A 23,343-nucleotide genomic window follows, 5' to 3' on the forward strand; every position below is an offset into this window, starting at 1 on the left:
TTGAGAACTGAGCTAAATCTAGGTGAAATTCAAGAGATAAATGTAGTCTTACATTTGAGTTTAAAAAGTTTCATAAATACAAGATGGGTCAAACATCACAGCTTTTCAAAAAGATGTGGGGATTTTAGTGGACTGCAAGATCAATCAGACCACCACAAAAAGCTCATGTGATCTTGTGCTGTGAGCATAGCTTCAAAATAGGAAGTGATAGTCCCACAACACTGTCTTCCTTTGGAATATTGTGGCTAGTTCTGGCCACTATTAAGGGTGTTAATAAGCTGGAGTGTCCAGAGGAGCACTCTAGATGGGGAAAGATTTCAAGTTCATATCACATGAAGACTGGGCAAAGGAACAGGGCATGCTTAGCATGAAGGAGACACCTGGTACCTAATTAATGGGTTGTTATATGAGAAAAAATTTCATTTGCTGTGTTTGGCCCTCAGGGTAGAACCAAAAGTCCTCTGATGTCAGAGAAAACATCCAAATAAATAGGGCTATTCCAAAGTAGAATGGGTTGCCTTTAGAGGGGACCAGTTGTCCTTTTTTGGAGATCTCCAAGCAGAAGACCACCTGTCAGAAACACTACAGCACAGATTCCTCTCACTTGTGAATTGGACAAGATGGCGCCTGGGGTCCCTACCAAGTGTTCCAACTCTATAATGAGGATAGGATATAAGAATACCTACCTCATTCTGGACAGTGCAGATCTATCAATGAGGACTAAAATGTTAACTTTCCTCTCTATCTCAACACACTTCTGGATCAATTGAGTTCCTGCCACGTGAACCTAAGCTTGCTAGTCATTTTCCATGAACTGCTTCTTAGATATGACTACTTCAACCTGAATTTCATGTAATTCATTTTTAAGTCCAAGTGCTATACATTGATGCCAATTAAAAATCATTTGTTAGCTTCAGCTTACCTTTCCATTCCTTTCCAGTCTACTGATATCTTTTTGGAAGCCAATTGCATTAACTTACTGTGAAAGGGAATTTTTTTTTTTTACAGTAACTTAATCAATCAAGTACTTGGAGTGCTACAGAATTTTAACTTAATCAATCAGGAATTTGAGGATCCTTTTGATAAAAGTTCTAAGCCTCATGTGCACTCAGTCTTTTGTGCTCAGTCTGGTGCCCCTCAGCTTTATTAGGCATTCAATTCAAGCTTGGATTCAGGGTTGGTGGCTCCAGGAGTTCTGTTTCGGTGACTCCTTTGAGTTGGAGACCCTGGCTGGAGATAATGGCTCTTTGGCTCTTCTCCTGTCTTCAGTGGGACACTCTTTGGTGAAGCACTTGGAAGTGGACTTAGTTAACTTAGCTAGGCAATATTTTCTACCTCCTTCCTCCATGTCCCCCTTTACCATCTCTACCTTACTGTAATAAAACTAACAACCTTGTGACTCAAGTTAATTTTTATAAATGGTGACCACAACAACTTTTTAAAAATTCTTGTATTTGTCAAACCCAGTTTAATTATTACAATTTATTATATAAATGTAAACAATTAGCTGTGTGACTCTGGGAAAGTTACTTAATCCCAACTGCCTAGCCCTTACTACTCTTTTGCTGTGGAACTGAAACTTAGAAAGTAAAGTGTAAGCTATTATGAGATGTTATTTTGGTACCAAAATCTTAAACAAATAAAAGATCAGAAATATAAGACAGCAAGAGTGTTTTTATGTTTGGTTTCTTTAAAACATAGATAAGGTGTCTACTAAAGGACAAGAAAACGGACACATAAAACAAGACAAATAAAAATACAAATACTGAATTTAGAGAATAAAAATGTACTGTGACAATTGAGTTTTCTTAAAAGACTAAATACAGCTTTATCTTTACTAAGAATGAAAGAACTCTTCCTTACTTGTATATACTATTAACAAAATTGGAAAGTAGCAAAAAAAGGCAAATTCAATTATAACTATGCTATTTAATAACAAAGATTACAGGGCTTCTCAGTACATGCAATTTGACAAATAGATCACTTAAAATGCTAATCACAAACAGGTTTTTTTTTTAATCCCATACCTTCTTAGAATTTATACTATATATTGGTTCCAAGGCAGAAGAGCGACAAGGGCTAGGCAATGGGGTTTAAGTGACCTGCCCAGGATCACACAGCTAAGAAGTATCTGAGGCCATATTTGGACCCAGGACCTCCCATCTCCTGATCTGGCTTTCTATCCACTGAGGTACCTTGACATTCCTATCACAAATAATTTTGCATGATATATAACCAGCTAAACAGTACCAGAAGGGTCTATATGTGGCATCAATGTAGGAACCACCTAATAGTTCATGAGAAGATGTCTATGGCAATAGAGAAACAAGCCTGGCATTTCTCAGCTCTTCCTTCAGAAAAGTGACCATTACACAGGGTCACACACTTAGAACCCAGATAATCTGTTCATGTTCCTACTGCTATGTCTTCTAATACTGATGGAGTTACCAGTTCAAATTCTTAAACTTAACTCTTCTAATCTGCCCTATTTTTGCTACTTTAACATGAGACAGCATTCTACTTTTCCACAAAACATTCTGGCTGGCTTTGTCTCCTTGCAAGGTGTATAAGTCCTAGAATAATTGCAATCAGAAACTGACACTTCATTCTTTATTTTCAGTAAGTTGCATTTTGTGACATTGATAAAGATATTTTTTTCCTGAGATTTAAAATGTCCTAATCTCTAACCTTATATATCCTAATCTCTAGTACTTTAAAACCAGACATAACTTCCTTAAGAATTACAATACAAATACAATTGGCAGGAAATTCCATTGGCATGTGGTTCTATGTATGTAGAGTAAATGCAAGGCTGAAGTGGTGGACAGTAAATACATACATTAATCATTGTAATGATTGATCCAAACAGTACCACCATTTACACATCAAGAGAGTTATACTGCAAGTCAAGCAACCTGCCCCTAAGAGCGAACAATGACTCTAGCTTCAGGAACAAAAAGGGGACTTCCAAAGGGGAACTTTCCTAAGGAAAAATACCAGAGCAAAGTAGAAACTCTGATATACAATTGCAAGAATCAAAAGAAAAAAGAGGGGATTGTGTCTGAGTTAGTGACCCCTTCCCCCCCTTAAATGAGAAGTTACATATAGTTCTCCCAAATGGGGAAGTCCAAGATCTTCTTCATGAAAATCCAGCAATTTGTAATTAGGCTTGAAGGAAAATACTAAGCCTTCTGAGATACAAACTATCTGACCTCCTGCTCATACTCATGAACTTCCATGCTGTGCTTGCTGTTTCCTATTCACATGGAGGGGGTGGGCAATGAAGGCTGGACAAAACCAGTCAATTTGTTTTATTCCTTTCACACCAAGATTCCTACCACAAGGAGTATAAGCTTTCATTATTAAAAATAACATACATTCATAAACATGCCAAAACGAGGTGTATTTATTATTATAAGACTATCTTATGCATGAAGTGGCACAAAGTAGGTCTCCTTCAGGTCAGTAATCCCCTAACATTTTAGCTGTGGAAAAAAAAAAATTTTTTCATAAACCAAATTCTCTCTTTGAGGGTGCTTAGCTCTAAGTTTAATTCACCCCCACCCCCCACCATGACTTCATTACTAGCCCTTTTCCATGGCAGATAACACCTATCAGAACTATGAGCTGAGTCACACCAAAAATATTCTTAGAATATGACAAGCATAACAGGGAAAAGTCCTTGTTTCTCAACCACACAAATACCACTTAAACTTATCTAACCAACACATATTATTTAAATTTTTTCAACTCTGACAGACAAATACAATCATTAATCTTGTCTGTTGAATGTTGTCCTCATTCCAATCATGTTCAGAGGCCTGAGACAAGCTCAGAAAGCTGGGAAATGGCCCTTGCTGCTAACAGTGTCTGCTGCTCAAAATGAAATAGGAGCAGTTTGGTTTGAGTGTCTGAGTAAGGAGGAAAGGAATGAAAAGGCCTTTGGGTTTGGTCTCAGGAGAATTTTCCAGCTGGATTTGGGGGACCCAGAAATCCCCCAGCTTGTTTGGTGGCAGCCCGAGAAGGAGCAAGTCCAAGCATCTTCTGAATGTTCTATGGAGATAAACAAAAAAAATAAAAAATTCGGGTTGAGAATGATACTTATAGAAGAAAAAGCATTTATATTATAAATTTGATTTCAATATTTAATCAAAAAGATTCCCTGTAATGAATAAAAAAATGTATCCAAATCTAAGCAAAAGTATTCTTAGCATCCCCACTCTGAAGTTTCTGCAATGGGTCTAAAGGACACCTTCCCCCACCAAATACGGGAAGAATGATTTCAAATACACACCCACTGAAGCTTCCAAAGATCATGTTTATATTTTGAAACAGTGGCATTAGAGCTAATCCCCCTCATTTTATAGAGGGGGAAATAGACACCCAGAAGGCTGACTAAAGTCACACAGGTGCCAACTGACAGAGCTGGAATTAGAACAAGGGCTTCTAGGTACTAATTGACACCCCACCCTGTACAAATCTGCTTTATCTGGTCTTAGTCCACACTTTTGCTGAACACAGACAAATGTTTGAACATGAAATATTTTTAAGATGTCTATTTAAGTACTATGTAAAGTAATTTGTCTCTTTCATAAATACATGTATTACTTTTTATCAATAATACTTTTAGTGCTTTTAATTTGGCTGTTCTTAACTTATGGAGTATTACATTATGGATTCCTTTCATGTATGGGCTGGTCACTGAGCTGCTGGGCAACTCAATATTGTGATTGTTAAGCTCTTAAGAAGAAATTTTTAAGGAAGGCACTAGAACAAAAGGAATAACCACTGCAGGAAACCAAGCTACCTGCCTCTATAAAGTTGGACAATAATCTAAGCCACAAAAAGTTCAGGATGTATGCCTTTTCCTAATTTTTCTTAGTCAACTGTTAACTATCCTTAGTGTCTACTTTAGATCTCACATAGTACAAGACAACTACAGGGTATAAGAAAATTCAATTATGGTTCCTTTGTTCTCAAAGAGATTATAGTTTAGTTAAGAAATATTCACTTAATAAATAAAGCCAATAATAAGAAGACTTTAAAAAATCAGTCTTTAAAATATATACTTGTTCATTCTTACCAAATAAAGTAATATTTAAGTTTATACTTATAATACATAAGGTACTCTACAATCATAGGACACAATGAGATACAGCCTATCATTTTATGGTAAGCTAGTACTGAACCAAAACAATTTCTCTCTAAACACAGCTCTATTACCTCTAAACTATAGTGTCAATGGATTTAAGGAAGATACAGAAGGAAAGGGAAAATATTTTCATGACTCAGAACTACAATGGTAGGTGGGTGACTGACACATTAAAACTTAAGTCAATGGTAGATGCCATAGAGACCAGAGTACTATCTTTTCTTGCTGTCAGACTTCCCCAACAATTGCAATGCCCTGGCAAATGTATTTCAAGCTGCAATAAACTTACATATTGCCATCTTATCCTTTAGAACAAAGCTGTCTTGAATTTCTTGTGAGATAGCCTGATAAAAATTCAGACCTCTGTTGATCCCATGGTGTCTATGTCTTTGCTGAAAGTAAACCCCTTCAAACTTAACCAGTCATTAGTGAATTGTTTTTCTCATGCATGGACCCAGAGGACATTATGCCCTATTTCTTGTTAGGGGAAATATCTCTTATTAAAAACCATCTTAGAAGGGACACAGTATAACTAGCAGCAACCCCTGAATGTGCTTCCCCAAATTCAATTCAACAGAGCCAGTACACTGAAGCTATAACTAGGGAAGGAAAGAGATTAGAATCTGCACAGATGGAAAATATTAGTGGTTTGCCCTTTTTATCTTTTAAACATTTTAACCATTTCCTAATCTTCTCATTCTTATCTGGTTTCTGTATCAAGTCCTCAAAATGTTGAGGTAAATTTTTATGTTTTCTGAGTTGGTAAGATATAGATCAATTCAAAAAGACAAATGGAAAGGGAAAAAAAAGTATTACCGATATCAAACAAAAAAATAAGCTTTCTTTTTCCCACATAAAGGAGATAGAAAACTCAAACCAATTAATTAAAAGGCATAAAAATGATACGGAAAAGGTGTTAGGGCTCTAAAATGAAGGAAGGTGAAGTTCAGATATAGTATACGTTATTTTGAATTTCAGAAGTCTATTTCTGCATTTTTAAAGAGGTCATCTGTAATACAATAGCAAATGAAGCTTTTCTGACCAGGAAAAAACAAAAGGAAAAAATTTCCCGATAATCATCCCTTCCACTAAGCAGGAAATCCAGAAGCACTCCACTACAGGATTTACGTTCCTTCCTCTCTTGTGAAGGGTGAGAACAAGCTACCAAGAAAAGGAAGTTATTAGTTGCAAACTGGATATTTTGGGAAGACATTATAACCCAGGTCATGGACAATAAATACATTTCATTCTTTTATTCTTTAGTCATTTAGATAATGTTCATCTTTTACAACTTTTAGTTCTAGTTGTTAATGCAAACCTCTCTGACAATGTGGTCTTCTCTAGCATCTAGCAGTCAACTTTTGCTTCCAATTAATGATGCTCCCTCAGTGGTTTAATGTAACTATCTTATAGCTTTTATTTTCCATCTGACACTCATTTCTCACCTTCAATTTTCCATGTGTTATATTATTAACTGTATCTTCCACAAACTATCTGTGGAATCAAATAACCAGGAATCTCAACCTGATTGGACCTTCCTAACATGTTAAAGAAATAATTAAACTACATTATTATCAGCTCTTATTATCAAGTATTGGCTAGGAGACAAAATTTTCAGTCAATTCATGATGATTTCAATATACTTCATGATATCCATTTGAATACTTTGTGGTTCTCTAGAAAGGAGCAAAGAGGAAAATGTTGAGTATGAAGATCAGTACACTTGATTGGTACTTCCTTTATCACCCAGGGCAGGTTCAATGTAACTTCATCTCCAGTAACTTCGCTGCTAAATAAAAAAGGCCTTTAACTAAGATATAGCCAGGATCATTCAAAGAAAGTACTAACATATATGTCTTCTTTGATATTATGTAATTTAATACTTGAGGTCATCTTCAAAACTATAGTAGCCAACATGTAGAATAAAATCTAGGAAACAAGAACTCAAAACTTCAACTTGAGTTGGACGGAATACTAGCATCCAGAAGAAGTACAAACTCATTATCATTCTGATTTCAAGACTATCAGACTCTGTCTCCTGAATATATACTATAATAATTAAAATTGGTTGCCAAATGTAATAGTTAAAAAAAAAAGAATTGTGGTTGCCATATGTAAAATAACTTAAGTCAAAATGTTGTTAGTAGCTCTTAATAATTTAATTTAAAAACCTCTTATGAACATAGTCTATTAAAAATCAGCCTAATTTCAAAGAATGTAAATTTGCTTATTCCTAGGAAATAGCTCTTGAAAGATATTTCACCAATATAATAAAAATTATGCTATCTAAATTAGTGAACAGATTTTATGCTATAATCACCAAATAAAGGAAGGGGGGTATTTTATAGACCCAAACTCTCTCACAAATTAAATTCATTTGAAGGAATAAACAGTCTAGAATTTCAAGGGAAATAATGAAAAATGTAGGAACACTTCTAGACTTCAAATTAAACTGTAAGTGGTAATACCTAATATTTCTATAATGCAATCAGGGTAACATGTTATCTCATTTGATCAACAAAATTATTTGGAATTAGTTTTAAAAACAGGAAAAATAGAACAGGAAACTGTATGGAAGGATGATGAGAAATAATGAGAATCAATACTGTAGTATTTGATTAAGCCATAACTTACTTAATAGAATTCCTAAGATAAGGAAGGATGGGAACACTGGAAAGAAATCTGAAAGAAGACCACAATCTTACACTATTTACCACCCTATGATAAAAATGGTTACATGATCTGAATATTAAAGATCTTACCATAAAAAACCTGCTTATATCAGGTATTTTCCATTATCAAGGTAAGAAGTCAATTCTCAAATAATAGCAAAGATGTTATCAAAAAAGATAAACTAGAATTTTAATTACATGAAACCTAAAAGCTTTTACAAACTAAATCAACACAATTAAGATAAGGAAAGTAGTCAATTAGGAAAGAAAAAAAAAACTTTGAATCAAATGTCTCTGATAAAGGGGTAATACTCAAAGGGTTAACTAAAGATTTTCTAGAATTACCATCAATATTCACATGTATGTAATCATACATATATGAATATGCATATGAAAATAATTCCCAATGGACTTATATTTTAGCTCAGATGAATTGCTTTCTTCCCCTTATTTAGTCATTGTTATTAGGGACATTGTTATAAGGGACAACTCAAGGAGAAAAAGCGACATACTGAGAAATGAAATATGTATTTAAAAGAAGCATCAATATAATTGTTTTTAAAACAGTTTGGATTTAGGTATTTATCATCTCACTGACAAAGATTCCTTCTAATAATATAGATAGCAACTTATAGATGCTTAATGCATCTTATTATGACAGATGTCTAAGTCTATCTATAAATCTTTTTTCATGGATCCAACCAACTTGTTGGGGAAATTTTTCTGGATCTGAAATGAGTATTGTTCATGGCATTAATAAAGAAGCATGTTCATGGCATTAATAAAGAAGTGAAAGGGTGGTGGTGATAGGCTTTAGCATAGCATAAAGAGGCATACATCTCAGAAACAGTTAATGTAGTGATTTGTGTTGTTCATTGGATTTTACAAGTTTGTTACAATAATTTTCATTAATTGATATCACAAATCTCATTTAAACTAAAGTAAAATCACATTGTAAAAAAAGAAGAAAGCATCTTAATTCAAAAGTCTTGAAGAGATTCTTTTTATTCTGGAGTTTTTATAACTACCCTGAGACTGACTTAACACCTCTGGTGGAAATTGGCTCAGCTGTCACATCCGTTGAGAGGTCTCTTAAAATTCACAAAAGGAAAACAGTTGTTATCTGAAGGTCAAGGCAAACTAATCACTAAACTTGAAGGAAATAAACAAAAGCCAAGGAAAAAATAAACTTAGAAAAAGTAATTAGGTTTATTTTTATATTACACTTTACCTTCTCTCAAAATATTAGAATAACCTTCCTGTTCTCTACTCAGCCAAAACAAGAGTAGTCAATAGCACACTCTATTCTTATTAATGTCTTCACCACCAAGAAAGGGTGGGAAAGAACGGAAGAAGAAAAGAAGGAAGAAAAGGGAAGAGGGAGGAATGAAGGGTGGAGAGGAGGGAGGGAAAGAGGAAGAAGAAAGTGAAATTCTAGGCTAAAATTGATATTTTCTTCAGGGAGTAGTCACTTAGGAAACTCTGTATGGAATTCTCTCTACCTTAAAAATAAATGGGAATTAGTGGCTTTTGGAGAAAAAAAATGTTTCTTTAGTGTGCTATCTTAGTTTGAGTTTGTTTTCTGGGCTAAAGCTTCACCTTATTTCCCCTATAAATCAATATTCTAATGAAAAAAATTTTCAATGTCTTAAGGCCCCAAATTCACCATTAAAAAAAAGTAATTGGTGGGATAATTCTGTGATTTCAGACAGGATTTTTTCATAAATCTATCAAAGCACTGGTACCACCAGAATGATATCTCTGAACTTAAAAAAACAAAAAAATCTACTAAATACTAATGAATACTGTCCACTTGTCTCTCTTAAAAGCTACTATAGTCATGAAGATACCAGTTGAGTTTATATTACAATTTTATCAAAATAGCAAGCAAATAGCATTTATTAAGTAACTACGATGCCTCTCACTTTCATCCTAACCCTAGAGAGTGGTTCAGTGAGGCCTCTGATTTCAGAACCTCAAGACCTACAAAACAGTTTATCAATATCCACCAAGGAAGGAACAGAGAACCCCAAATCAACATCTTAGTCCTTAAGACTAAAGTACTTTATAAACTTTAAAAAGCTACAGAAATATGAACTAATGTTTTATCTACTTTCCTTCTTTGTACAGACCATACAACATCAAGATTAAGCACATGATCTTACTACATTTCATTATAGTTTGCTAAAAAGTATTAGGTTACTGTTTCAGTATTTGCTTTAAGATCTGTACCTAGAATCTTCCCAGATCTAGAGCTGGAAGGGAATCCCAAAAGAATATAATTTAATAAAAACGAATAATAACAGCATTATATATAGCACGTTTAAGTTTATAAAGAGCTTTTCATGTCAACTCTTGATTTTTACAACCCTGGGAAGGGAGTGCTATTATCCCCATTTTCTAAATGAAGAAATAGTCACAGAGGTTAAATAACTTGCTTAGGATCATAGTCAAAGACTGCATTTGGTCTTCTTAGCTCCAAATCCAGTGCTCTATCCATTGAACTACCTGAAACTGAGACCCAGGGAAGCTAGTCATACATTAATATCAGGGAATAATTTGAATCCAGATCCTCTTAACTCCAGGATCAGTGCTCTTTCCATGGTGCCTCTTAGTAGTACTAAATATTTTTGGTGCCCTCCTCTAGATGTTCTTGCTCTTCTTAAATTGTAATGCCCAAAAAGGGAGAAGGACTGGGATGGGATTTCATTGGTATAAGGAACTGTCAGGTATCAACTCAGGTTGGCAACTTATAGTCCTAAAGACACGGCTTAAGAGCTTTAAGACTGTGACTTGCCAGGTACCTTATAGGGTTGTAAAGGATTAGCTTTGCAAAAAGCATGAAGCAAAGAAATCCCACAGGGCAATGGCAGGGTCAACATTCCAGAGCTCTCAGGAGGTGAGGAACTGAACACAGGCAGTTTCTGGACTCTGGAGGAGTGAGAGGCTGCTTTTTCTCTAGCTGTCAGGATAATCCAGAGGGTAGCTGTCTGGTATTTCTGGGGTAGACCCAGAAAACCATTGGTTCCCTCTTACTTTGGCTGTCCTGATATTCTGCCTGTATCTACTGCTACTGGGATTGCTGTTTGGATCAAAGAAAGGATTCCTGTATTGTGAGATTTCTTTGGGCCCTTCGTACTTGCCTCTACCAATCCTTCCTTAACTTTAGTTAATTAGTTTAAAATAATTATAAAAAGTTAAGGGTTTTAATATCTGGTGTGGGTTAGAAGTAAGTTATTCCCTTCCTTTCTCCCTTTAGTTAAATAAATCTTTTATTTATATATATACATATTTTTTTTTAACTCTCCTTTTAACCCACCCTATAACAATAGCCAGCAAGTTTCAAAAGCAAGACACAAAAGTTCTCTGTGGCTTCATAGGTGAACTCTACCTACCTATTCTGCCAAGATGCCTCTATAGACTGTATTACTAGGTCAGAATACAAATCTAGAAATGTTGGACCACCACAGAATACAAAGGGACTGTATTGGCTTTTTTGGCTGCCAGTTCACACTACTAATCCATGCTGAGTTTTCTTCACAAAATTCCTAGCTTTTTTATAGGTTGTAGTATCTAACTAAGGTTGCCTCATCCTATAACTGTATATGATATGATATTAGTGAACTGATGCTGGCTCCTAGTGTATGCTACTTTTTTCTTTTCTGAGGGTTCACAAATTATTTAAACAGCATTCAGGGGACATATCGATGCTTACCTGTGTCCAACATCTGGTCATCAAAACCAATATCATCATTTTACAGATAAGGAAAGTTAGGCCAAGAGAGGACAAATGATTTGCCGAGTGTCACAAGGTATTAAATTCTGAACTAGGATTTGACCTCAGTCCCTCTCTTACTCCAAATCTACCACACCAAGATGCCACCAATAATGTAAGAATAAGGAAGATATTTGTAAAAACTCACCTGTCTAATAGACATGGTACAGAGGATATAGAGGAAGATGAAGGAACAGTCTGTATAATCTTCCCCCAACAGATTTCGATGAGATAGTCCTTGGATGTAGGAAAGAGGAGTGAAGGGAAGCTTTGCCACCACCCTGCCATCAAATCTAGGAAGGAAAAAACAAATTATTGTTATTTTTTGGATAACTGATTAGAATCCTAGTTCAAATGAGCTCTTTGGACAAGAAAAACACTTAGGTTGTTTGATCTAAGAAATACAAAAAAGAGGTAATCAGAGGTAAGGACCTAAATAAAAGATAAAAGGAACAGTTTGGATTATTCCTATCATCCACTTCCTAAACTATGAAATGAAGTAGTTAGTTCATGAAAATCTATTCCATCAGAGATTTAGACACAAAATATATTTTCTAAATCCTACAGATCAATGTTATAAATATATTCAAGAAGAGAGGAATATCAGTCTTAATGACAGGTATTTCTAGTGCTACATGTTTTCAAAGGCAAATAGTATATATAAATGATAGTGGTTATCAGGCAGAGGGAAGAAGAAAAAAATACTAATGGAGAAATTGCTGCTCAGATTAGGAATTTTGCTAATAGAAAACCAAAATAACAGATTTTAATAAAAGCTGCATAAAAATCACACAGAGCACCTCAGAACTAGGAGGAATTTAAGAGATTATCTAATAAACTACTTTGTAATGAAGCATAGAATTAATTGTAATGAAGCATAGAATTAATTGAGCTGAAAATATCCTGTGGAGAAACTGTTTATGAATTTTAAAGCTAGAAAAGGATCATTGAGAAATAAGTCCACAAAAATTTGACATTTGACAAATGAAAAGAGGTTCTGACACTTCATTCATGTCATGGCAAACCAAGTACCATGGTCAGGCCTAGATACCAAGTGGTTTCCTAAACCCCAGTTCAATGTTCTTTCTACTGCACTATAGCATATGAAATTATGAAAATTGATAAAATATTTCTAAGATAATCAAGAAACTCCCAGGCAAGTTATCCCAATGCTTTAAGCTCCATTTTTATTTCCCTGTAAAATACAGAAATAATTCTTTTATTATATTTCTCAGGAAAGAAAAGAGAATAAATATTCAGAAAATATATTTTCCAACTCGGTCTCTCCACTTATTGCTTTGCTAAGTGGGGCAGTAAAGAAGATCGATAAGACCTGGCTGGCTTTGAAAGGCAAGGCTCATCAGCCAAGGCAAATTCTAACCCATCTGAAAGTTAAGTTGGCCCAATCATGTGATTGGGGAAAGAGAGTGCTGAAATTTTCCTCATTTAGGCAAAGATCCACCTCCCTTGTAATGAAGGAAGAGTTGAAGTCTCCAAGTCCACCTCCTCTTTAGCTATTTACTAAATACTAAATGAGTTCCCAAACTACCTGATGTAACTTCCTGATTTTTGATCAAGGAGATCTGTCTCTAAGAACATTCTAGACTTTAGTCTTTGAGAGGACTACTTACTAATCTATTAATTTACTGGTTGATTAATATGCTAGCCTAATTAATAAATTGGCATTTACCTAGTCTCTCAAATATTTACAGCTATTAAGATGGATAGGTCCTTTTAACAACAACAAAAAAAAAAAGTCAAGTAGTCCAATCCCCTTTTTCAATGGATAGGAGTTAAATAGTTGAAGTAACTTGTAAGAGGTCATGGGGTGGTTGGAGCTGGGGCCTCTTACTGAAAATTCATTGTGCCACAACTGCTTCTAAGTCATCAAATGAAGAATGCAATCTTTCCCTAATTAATCTATTTTATAGCAACATGACAGAATATCAGGCACTAAACAAAACCACCAATTTTAGGAATAAGAATCCATGGAAGTGAAGGATGGCAAGGAACATTATTATTATTATTATTATTATTCCCAGTCTGATATAAAACAAAGGGAAATACAGAAATTAATACTTGCATTATACACAAAAAGAGTTCATACCCTCTCAGAACATTTTGGAAAATCTCTCGGAAATATTATATATTAACCATATATATATATAAACCATCAACAGGCACCATCTTCAATGGGGGTAAATTAGAAGCCTTCCCAATGAGATCAGGAGTGAAGCAAGGATGCCCATTATCACTTTTATTATTTAACATTCTACTAGAAACACTAGCAATAGCAATTAGAGAAGAAAAAGGAATTGAAGGGATTAAAGTAGGCAATGAAGAAACTAAACTATCCCTCTTTGCAGATGATATGATAGTTTACTTAAAGAATCCTTAAAAAATCAACTAAAAGGCTAGTGGAAATAATCAACAACTTTAGCAAAGTGGCAGGATACAAAATAAACACACATAAATCATCAGCATTTCTATATATTCCCAACACAATGCAGCAGGAAGAGTTAGAAAGAGAAAACTTCATTTAAAATCACTCTAGACAATATAAAATATTTAGGAATCTATTTACCAAGACATACAAACATATGAACACAACTACAAAACTCTCCACACAATTAAAATTAGATCTAAATACAGAAAAGTAAAGAATTTAAGATCGAGCAAGAGATAGAGAATATTACAAAATGTAAAATGAATAATTTTGATTACATTAAATTAAAAAGTTTTGGTACAAACAAAACCAATGCAACCAAAATTAGGAGAGAAGCAACAAATTGGGAAAAAAATCTTTATAACAAAAATCTCTGACAAAAGTCTAATTACTCAATTTTATAAGGAGCTAAATCAATTGTACAAATCAGGTCATTCCCCAACTTATAAATGGGCAAGGGACATGAATAGGCAGTTTTCACACGAAGAAATCGAAACTATCAATAAGCACATGAAAAATTGTTTTAAATCTCTTATAATTAAGAGAAATGTAAATCAAAACAACTCTGAAGTACCATCTCACACCTAGCAGGTTGACTATCATAACAGCAAAGGAAAGTAATAAATTTTGGAGGGGATGTGGCAAAATTGGGACACTAATGCATTGCTGGTGAAGTTGTGAATTGTTCCAACCATTCTGGAGGGCAATTTGGAACTATGCCCAAAGGACTGTCTGCCCTTTGATCCATCCATACCACTGCTGGGTTTGTACCCCAAAGAGATAATAAAGAAAAAGGCTTGTATAAGAATATTCATAGCTCCGCTCTTTGTGGTGGCAAAAAAATTGGAAAATGAGAGGATACTCTCCAATTGGGGAATGTCTAAACAAATTGTGGTATCTGTTGGTGATGGAATACTATTGTGCTCAAAGGAATAATGAACTGGAGGAATCCCATGTGAACTGGAATGACCTCCAGGAATTGATGCAGAGTGAAAGGAGCATAACACTGTACACAGAGACAGATACACTGTGGCACAATTGAATGTAATGGACTTAAGCAGCAATGCAATGATCCAGGACAATTCTGAGGGACTTATGAAAAAGAATGTTATCCACATTGTAAGATATAAGAGACATTGTACTTTGAGAGAACAGTCTCTGAGAGACTTGCTGAAGAGAGAGTGGAAGAGGGGAAAGAAGAAAAAACTGGGAATTCTAAAGAAGAATCAGAAGCACGAAGATCTAACTGGAAGCTCCCTTCTGGCTTGGGAAAGGCAGAGGAGAGAGGTGGATTCCCTAAGCTGAGAAGAAGCCTATTTCTTTGGAGATCTACTATCCCTTCTGAACCCCTGAATACCTTCAAAAAAGACTCTGTGACAGCAGTCCAAAGTCTGCATTGGGATCCATCCACTTAGATGTCTTTGGTCTCTGTCTGTCTGTCTGTCTGTCTGTCTCTCTTTTCAAGATCTAGCTAGTTGAGAGTAGGGACAAGAAGCAGTTGGCAAAAGGGAGAAGTCAGGGCTGAGAAACCTGTGACCTCCAGACTGGGGGGAGGGGGGGGGGCAGAAGGGGGAGACTCAACTTGCTAGAGGGGACAATCTGTAGGGCTTCCCTGATAATCAACTTTCCTAACTGATATCCTTGCCACCCCTTCCCTACTTGAACCCCAATAAATTACTTGACATTTAAGATTTAGATTTGGGCCAGTCTCTAAACAACATAGTTAAGAGGATTGAAGATTTGGGGAGGGTCACATCACTTCCCAAAAGAGGGTTGACTTCTAGATCCCAGTGATCCCAATAGTGCCTGACCCAAGGAACTGACATCTTTCCTTAGCATTTGAGTAGTCCTGAGTCCGTGAAAGGGACTGACAGTTAATGTCACTGGGGGAAGTGGAAGCATAAGAAATCATCTTGCCTTTCAAGGATAGATTGGACCTCAGGAGCCCTGGGCTCCTCTGAGGGAGGCTCTTGCCATCTCACTGAGGCATTCCCCCTCTATTCTTCTGTCCTCCATCTCCCAGAAAACATCTCTGGGGACAGGATCTCACTTATATCCCCCCAGAAGGAAGGGAGAACAATCTCTTCACTCTCTCTCACCCCTATTCCCTCTTTCTCCCCATCATCACCATCTCTTCTCCAAATCCCTTCATTACAACATCCAAAGAGTCATAGAAGTAGAAACACAAAAGAAAAACATTTGCTTGATCACATGGTTTGATGGGGATATGATTAGAGATGTAGACTCTAAATGATCACTCTATTTCAAATAATATGGAAATAGGTCTTGATCAATGATATATGTAAAACCCAGTAGAACTGCTTGTTGCCTATGGAGGGGTTGGGGGAGAGGTAGGTGGGAGGAGGGGAGGGAAAGAACATGAATCATGTAACCATGGGAAAATATTCTAAATTAATTAATTTTTAGAAAAATAAAATAAAAATAAACAATTGAGACTAATTTAAAAAAAAAGAAATACTACATATTGAGGTACTACATACATGTAGAGGGGGAAAAGGAAAAAGGATAGCAACAAAATCCTTTTTCTGAGAAACAAAAAACAAACACAGAAAATCTGGCTAATCCTTTTTACCATTGCAATTGTTTTTAAACCCTTACTTTCTGTCTTGGAATCAATACTGTGTATTGGTTCCAAGGCAGAAGTTTTACCACTGCAATTTAACCCCCACCCCCCAAACACTTGTACTTATTCTTACAGTTATTATCGTTAACCTAATAACACTATATTTCAATGTAAGGTGGCACACACTGAATTTGAAGTGTTTTTCCCATTACACTTTCTAATTACCATTTCTAATTCCTAAAGATTCTACATATGTTTCCTTCCTTACACAAAGAAAAGCAGTTCAATTATGAGGTATTTTCTAATACATACAGAAAGCAATCTAGTAGATGCTTGAACAAATTCCATTAACTTTTTTTTTATAACAACTTTACTTTAAATAAGTGTTACTTTCTCTAGGAGGGGTTATTTTAATATTATATGTAAGAAATAAATCCAACACTTACAGAGCACCCACTACATAGAGAAGTTTTCTACTGAATGCCTCTTTCCTAATTATGTCTTGCTTCAACAGCAAGATGGATGGAATGGAGACGATAGAGTGAAGGAATATCTTTTCCACTCAATTCAGTCTTCAAGGATATTATTATTAACAACAGCTTCCAAACGTATCCACAAAAATCCAACCTAAGAACAGAAACAGCTGTAGGACATACTTCCCTTCTACACTGTACTACACTCTATGCTCAATATTCTTCACACACAGGGAGGGGAAAATTCAGTGTGCATGACCCATCTTTAATGTTCGCTCTATATATTATAAAATAGAAAAAAAAAATCAGTAGCAGTTGTGATGTTAATAGGATGAGAGTTGTCATTATTATGAGATTACCTGAGATGTATACCATCCTAAATCTCTGACACATAATCATAATAAAACTATTTAAGACATCTTTTAGATCTCTGACTTGAACTGAAATCATAAAAAATAAACTGTTACATCATGCAAGATATGATTTTAACATGATCATATATTTTACAAGATAGAAAACTTTAGAAAGGTGAGAAGCAGGGGTGAGAATGGGGCTGATCCAGCAGCTAATATGGACTTCTATAAATATAGTAAGATTTCCTCATGATCCATTAGACTCAAGAGATTCTTCCTAATTGACTTCAATTAATTACTTTTTATAAATATCAAATAATCTACTTGATATTCTTATTCAATGTAAAAAATTGACTTCTTAACCATTATTATTTTCTACATACTAAATACAACTAAGTGTATGTTTCCCTCCTTTTCATATACATTATAATACAAATTGAAAGAATACCATTTCCATTTGGGAATACTTTTTATAACATTCTATTCAAAGTCAAAGAAAAGTTCCTCAAGTCGTATTGATTTTTATTTAAAAAAAAGGGGGGGGCTCAAGACAATTTATGGTGATGGTGACCCAATAACATTTTTTTAAGGTACAGGAGCTACTAATGCAGATCCAACTAGTTATTCTTTGCAAAAAACTCAAAAAATAGCAAGTTAGTAACTGATAGAGCTAAGCCCTCAGATTTTTTACTTTTTTATTTTCAACTATAAATTCTCTCCCACCTTCTCCACCCATTGAAACGGTAAGAAATATAATGCCCATTACACATATGAAGTCACATAAACATATTTCCACATCAGCTACTTTGTGAGAAAAAAGAAGCAAGAAAAATTTAAAAGGTGAAAAAAATATATGCTTCAATCTTCACTCAAGATTTCATCAGCAGAGCACCTGGGTGGCTCAGTGGATTGAAAACCACGCCTGGAGACAGGATGTCCTGGGTTCAAATTTGCCTGCAGATACTTCCCTAGTCATGTGACTCTGGGCAAGCCACTTAATCCCAATGCTCTTTTGCTCTGGAACTGATACTTGGTATTAATTCTAAAACAGAAGGTAAAGTTTTAAACAAACAAAGTTCCATATACTTTATGGTTTATCTTCTTAACAGGCTACACAAGATCTGTTGTTTTAATACTTTAAACCAACCACTATTTGCTTAATTCCTTTGTTTTCGCTTAAAATCATGTTAGGTGCTCTGGGGCACACAAAAGGCATCCCTATCCACTGACCCCCCCCCCCATACAGATGAACCTCATGTAACCTTAAAAGTGGGAAATACTTATTATGATTGTCTCCTGGATACCAAGGCCTCCAGATCTCTCTTGATGACTACACCTGATTCAGATTGTAGTTCCACTGGCTCACTACATGTAAAGGGGATATTAGGGTGACCTCTAAAGGTCCCAAAGCTTTCCCCTCAGATGGTGTCTGTAGGAACCCTAGCAGTGGGACATTCTTTCCTTTTAATGCCAAGCTCCCCATAAATCTCCTTGGGAGAGATCTTTTATGCAATCTTAGAGCTACAATAACTTCCTCTCAAAATGGCTCTATATCACAGGAACTGCCTCAGGAATCTTTGAATTTGCTCCCTGTACTCCTTTCAAGCAGTCAGGAGATGAAGGAACCCATTTTCACAATCCCAGCTGATATTCCCAAATCTCTCTGGGCAACACTGCCTTCTGATGTTGGTCTATTAAAATCAACTATTCCTGTTTAAATTCGGACAAAATCTGGTCACCTCCTTCTATTCTTCAGAACCCTCTCAAAGGAATCAATTGAGGGAATTACCCCAGTGATAAATTCATTAATGGAATAAGGCATAATCATTTGCTGCAAATCTGCATATAATACACCCATCCTACTGGTAAAAAAAAAAAAGCCAAAATTAGGCCCCATAGATAACCTGCCTATAGATTCATCCAGGACTTAAGAGCCATAAACAATCACATCATTAAAAGACATCCTGTGGTTTCAAATCTAAATTCAATTCTCTCAAATATTCCAAGCACAGCTACATACTTTATTGCACTCAGCATTCTTTTCTATACTGGTTCATGAGAACTCCAGGCATATATTTGCCTTTATCTGGAAAGGTCCCCAGAGAAACTGGGCTCGTTTGCTCCAAAGGTTCATGGACAGCTCTACATTATTTTCACAATTTCTGAGCAAAGACAGAGACACTATTAAATTTGAGCATAGCACTTTGATCCGATATATGGATGATTTGCTCTTGGCCTCACCTGATGCCGAAGTGTGCCAAGAAGATAGCAAACATCTCCTTTTGGAACTGCATAAGAGTCTCAAAGGAAAAAGTTCAATGGTGTTGCCACAAAGTAAAATATTTAGATTTTATTTTACCTGCCGATTCCTGTTCTATTTCTCCTAAGCTCATTAAAGATATTAAAAAATTGAGCACACCCTCCACTAAGAAGCAATTGAGGGCAATTCTTGGAGCAACAAGGTTTCGTAGTGTATAAATGGAGATTATGAGCCTTTGGACTTCACCCCCCAGAAGTCCCTTAGTAGTTCCCAAAATTCCCTTTTCCTGTGTCCCTACATTTTGTGTGATTATATTTAAGTGGCTATAACTCTTCCTTCTGCCTTTTTTTTTTACCTGCAACTGTGAATTCAGGCAGTTCTTTTGCTTCGGTTATTATTAATAAAACTTTTAAAATATAATATTTAGTTACTGAATATTAATTTTAAAACTCACAGTAGGCACTGGATCCCTTGCTATGGGGAAATCACTAAGCTCCTTACAGAACTAACAAAAATTTTCATACCCGAACCGCTACAATCAGAAGCAGAACACCTGACAACTATTTCACAATTAAAATAGGCTATTCTATCTGCCCCTGCTCTAGGCATCCCAAATTACAATAAACCATTTACTTTATATGTACACGAACAGAGAGGGGAAGCTTCAGGTTTTTTTATTTGATCTTTGGGACCTGCTCAGCACCTAGTTGCTTATTATTCAGCCCAGCTGGACCCAGTAGCTACAGGAGCATCACCACAGTCTTGCTAATGACTAAATCTACTGATTTAGTATTGGGATGCCCTTTAACCATAATGTGACCACATGAGGTCGAGGCATTACTACTATGACACAGAACACAGGCATTTTCCGATCAAAGAATTACAAGTTATAAGACAATCTTGTTAAATAATGAAAACTTTACAATAAAATGCTGTGCAGTTCTAAATCCTGCAACCTTGTTTCCTGATTTACCAGTTTCAAGAGAACCTTTCCACAATTGTGGATCTTTTAGTGTCCATGGCTGAAAAAAACGACTAAATGTTTTATTGGACACTCTTTTAAACAATCCAGACTTTGTACTATTTACTGATGCTTTTTATGAAGGAGGGCATATGCTGTATAGGAGCTGCTGTAGTCACAGAATTTGCCTGTGTTCAGCTTCACTGCCCTCAAATATAAGTGCTCAAGGTGCAGAACTCATACTTCTAAAACATGCCTGTATAAATGCCACAGATAAGAAGGCAAAACTTTACACAGATTCTAGGTATGTCTTAGGAATATGTCATGCAATGGGTACGCTTTGGCTTCAAAGGGGATTTTAAATATCAGCTAGAAAATGTATAGCTAATGCAGAAATGATTAAGGAAGTTCTTTCTGTCTTCCAACTCCCTGAAGCCCTAGCTGTATCTCATTGCTCTGCCCATACATATGGCACTGACCCTGTCTCCAGGGAAAACAACCAGGCAGATACCGCTGCAAAATTAGCGGCCTTAGAAGGTTCTGAATTAATTTTACCACTGACAGTTACTGATGAAATTGAATCTATCCTTTCTTATACCGACAAGGAAGTGGAAAAATGGAAGCAGAAATTTAAGGCAAATTTGATAAATGGAGTATGGATATCACCTGATGGCAAACCCCTACTCCCTAGAAATTTTTATCACCAAATTTGCTAATCTATACATAAAAATGGTCATTTTGGAACCCAGGGAATTGTAGATTCTGTTAAAAGAGCATGGATAGCCCCTGGCATAACTACCACAGCCTATAAAGTGTGTACCGCCTGCCCTACCTGCCAAGCATTTAATCAGTATACCTTGTGTGGCAAAGCTTTTGGTGGGCGACCTTTAGCTTACACACCTTTTGAACATCTCCAAATTGATTTTATTACCATGCCAAAAGCTGAACAGTATAAATTTTGTCTGGTCATAGTTGATCAACTGACCAGGTGCCCTGAAACATTTCCTACTGCTTGAGTCACAGAGGTTTTTATTGCCAAAGTACTTTTAAAAGAATTTATTCCTTGCTTTGGCCTGCCAGCATGCACTGGTTCAGATAGAGGCTCTCATTTTACCAATTTGATCCTGTCTCAAATTTATTCATGTTTGGGGATAATGCATAAATTTCATGTACCATACTATCCACAAAGCTCAGGCCAAGTTGAAAGAATGAAGAACTAAAAACTATGATTGGAAAATTGTGCACTTAAGACTCATCTAAAATGGCCTGAAATTCTCCCTCTGGCCCTATTTATCTTAGAACCAGGCTCAGAGGTGATCTACACATCTACCATTTGAGATGCTTTTTGGACATCCTCCAATACAGGCTAAGCCTTTCTCCCCTGCATATTCATTGTTACTAGGGGGAGATATTTCCATTGCCTCATATATCCAATACTTGCAAACTAAATTGTGCTTAACTCCATGAATCTGGAGCCATTGTACAAACAGGTCTAATAGACTTCTCACTCCATGACTTGCACCCAAAGTTTATGTAAAGAACTTCTGGCATTGTGGAGCAACTTAAAACCTGCCTATCGCGGTCCATTCGAAGTCCTGTTAACTGAGAAAAGGACTCTTGGATCCAATGCTCCCATGTCAAGAGAGCACCTTCTACAGATGATGAGTAATTGTTAATACTTTGAGATTTCCTTCCTTTTTTTAAGTACATATATATATACACACACATATATATATATGTGTGTGTGTTCCAGATACTCTGCATTTTTTGCTATTATATTTTATTTGTACCATCCTATATTTGAACCTGAAAGTCCATGAACTAGTTGGACAAAACTTGTAAAGTTTAGATAAGTTGATGTATTGAGAATTTGGTACTTTCTTTGAATGTACATTGCTCATTGCCTATTGTTGTATTCTACATCTCCTTAACTGACAGTGTGTCACTGATTGTAAGATATACATATATATATTTGATTTTAAAAACATTTTTATTATTGTTTTTCCTTGCATGTGCAATATATTAGTTTTCCAAAGCATATGTGTCACCAATATTAAAAGATTTTTTATTTTGCACTAATACATGGCTTAGCATGTCCATTGACCCTAAATGTAAATGCCTTAGACTGTGGAACCCGCCACTGGTTATTTAACTATTATGGGACTTTGCTTCATACATGTGTCTGATTCATGGAAAAGGGAGCAAAAAGGAGCACAGACTTCACCTGCACAGTGCCGAGGAAGCACAGATTTAACCTGAATAGTGCCAAAAGAGCACACAGGTCAAAAAGAAACTAATCCTGATAGGACTGATAATATTCTGCGCCAATATGAAAGGACTTGAACTGTGTGTGAGGTTGTGGCACTTGACATATTTTAAGATGCAGGACTCCTTGTATCATACTCCTTGTAAAATACTTTCTATTAAGTATCTAACATTGGCTGTTCTGGCTCCCCTATCCCTGAGAGAGGACAAAAAAAAAAAATCAGACCAGGGAATGGTATTTCTGTTTCGAAAATCTAGTCCCTTTTCTCTCTTTCATACTGTGACAATTTACTGTAGTTCTAGCTGTGGGTAAGTGTATGATTACTATTACAGGCTTATTGGACATAAATTACTCTGATTTCAGAACCTGTTATAATTTTATTTTTCCTTACTTGGGATTTT

At 35.7% G+C, this 23,343-nt stretch overlaps 1 protein-coding gene across 2 annotated transcripts in view; it reads right to left on the reverse strand.

Moving 5' to 3' along the window:
- Positions 1-1,656: 1,656 nt before the first annotated feature.
- Positions 1,657-23,343, reverse strand: part of TMCO1 (transmembrane and coiled-coil domains 1) — a 55,736-nt gene continuing 34,049 nt past the window's right edge. For both annotated transcript variants that reach the window (XM_001370561.5, XM_056815474.1), the window contains exons 6-7: positions 11,748-11,892; positions 1,657-4,053 (exon numbers count right to left, since the gene is read on the reverse strand). In XM_001370561.5, coding sequence (XP_001370598.2) covers positions 3,955-4,053; positions 11,748-11,892 — 244 coding nt within the window. In that variant the 3' untranslated portion in view covers positions 1,657-3,954. The remainder of the gene's footprint in view (positions 4,054-11,747; positions 11,893-23,343) is intronic.

Source organism: Monodelphis domestica, chromosome 2, assembly GCF_027887165.1.
Source record: "Monodelphis domestica isolate mMonDom1 chromosome 2, mMonDom1.pri, whole genome shotgun sequence".
NCBI lineage: Eukaryota > Metazoa > Chordata > Mammalia > Didelphimorphia > Didelphidae > Monodelphis > Monodelphis domestica.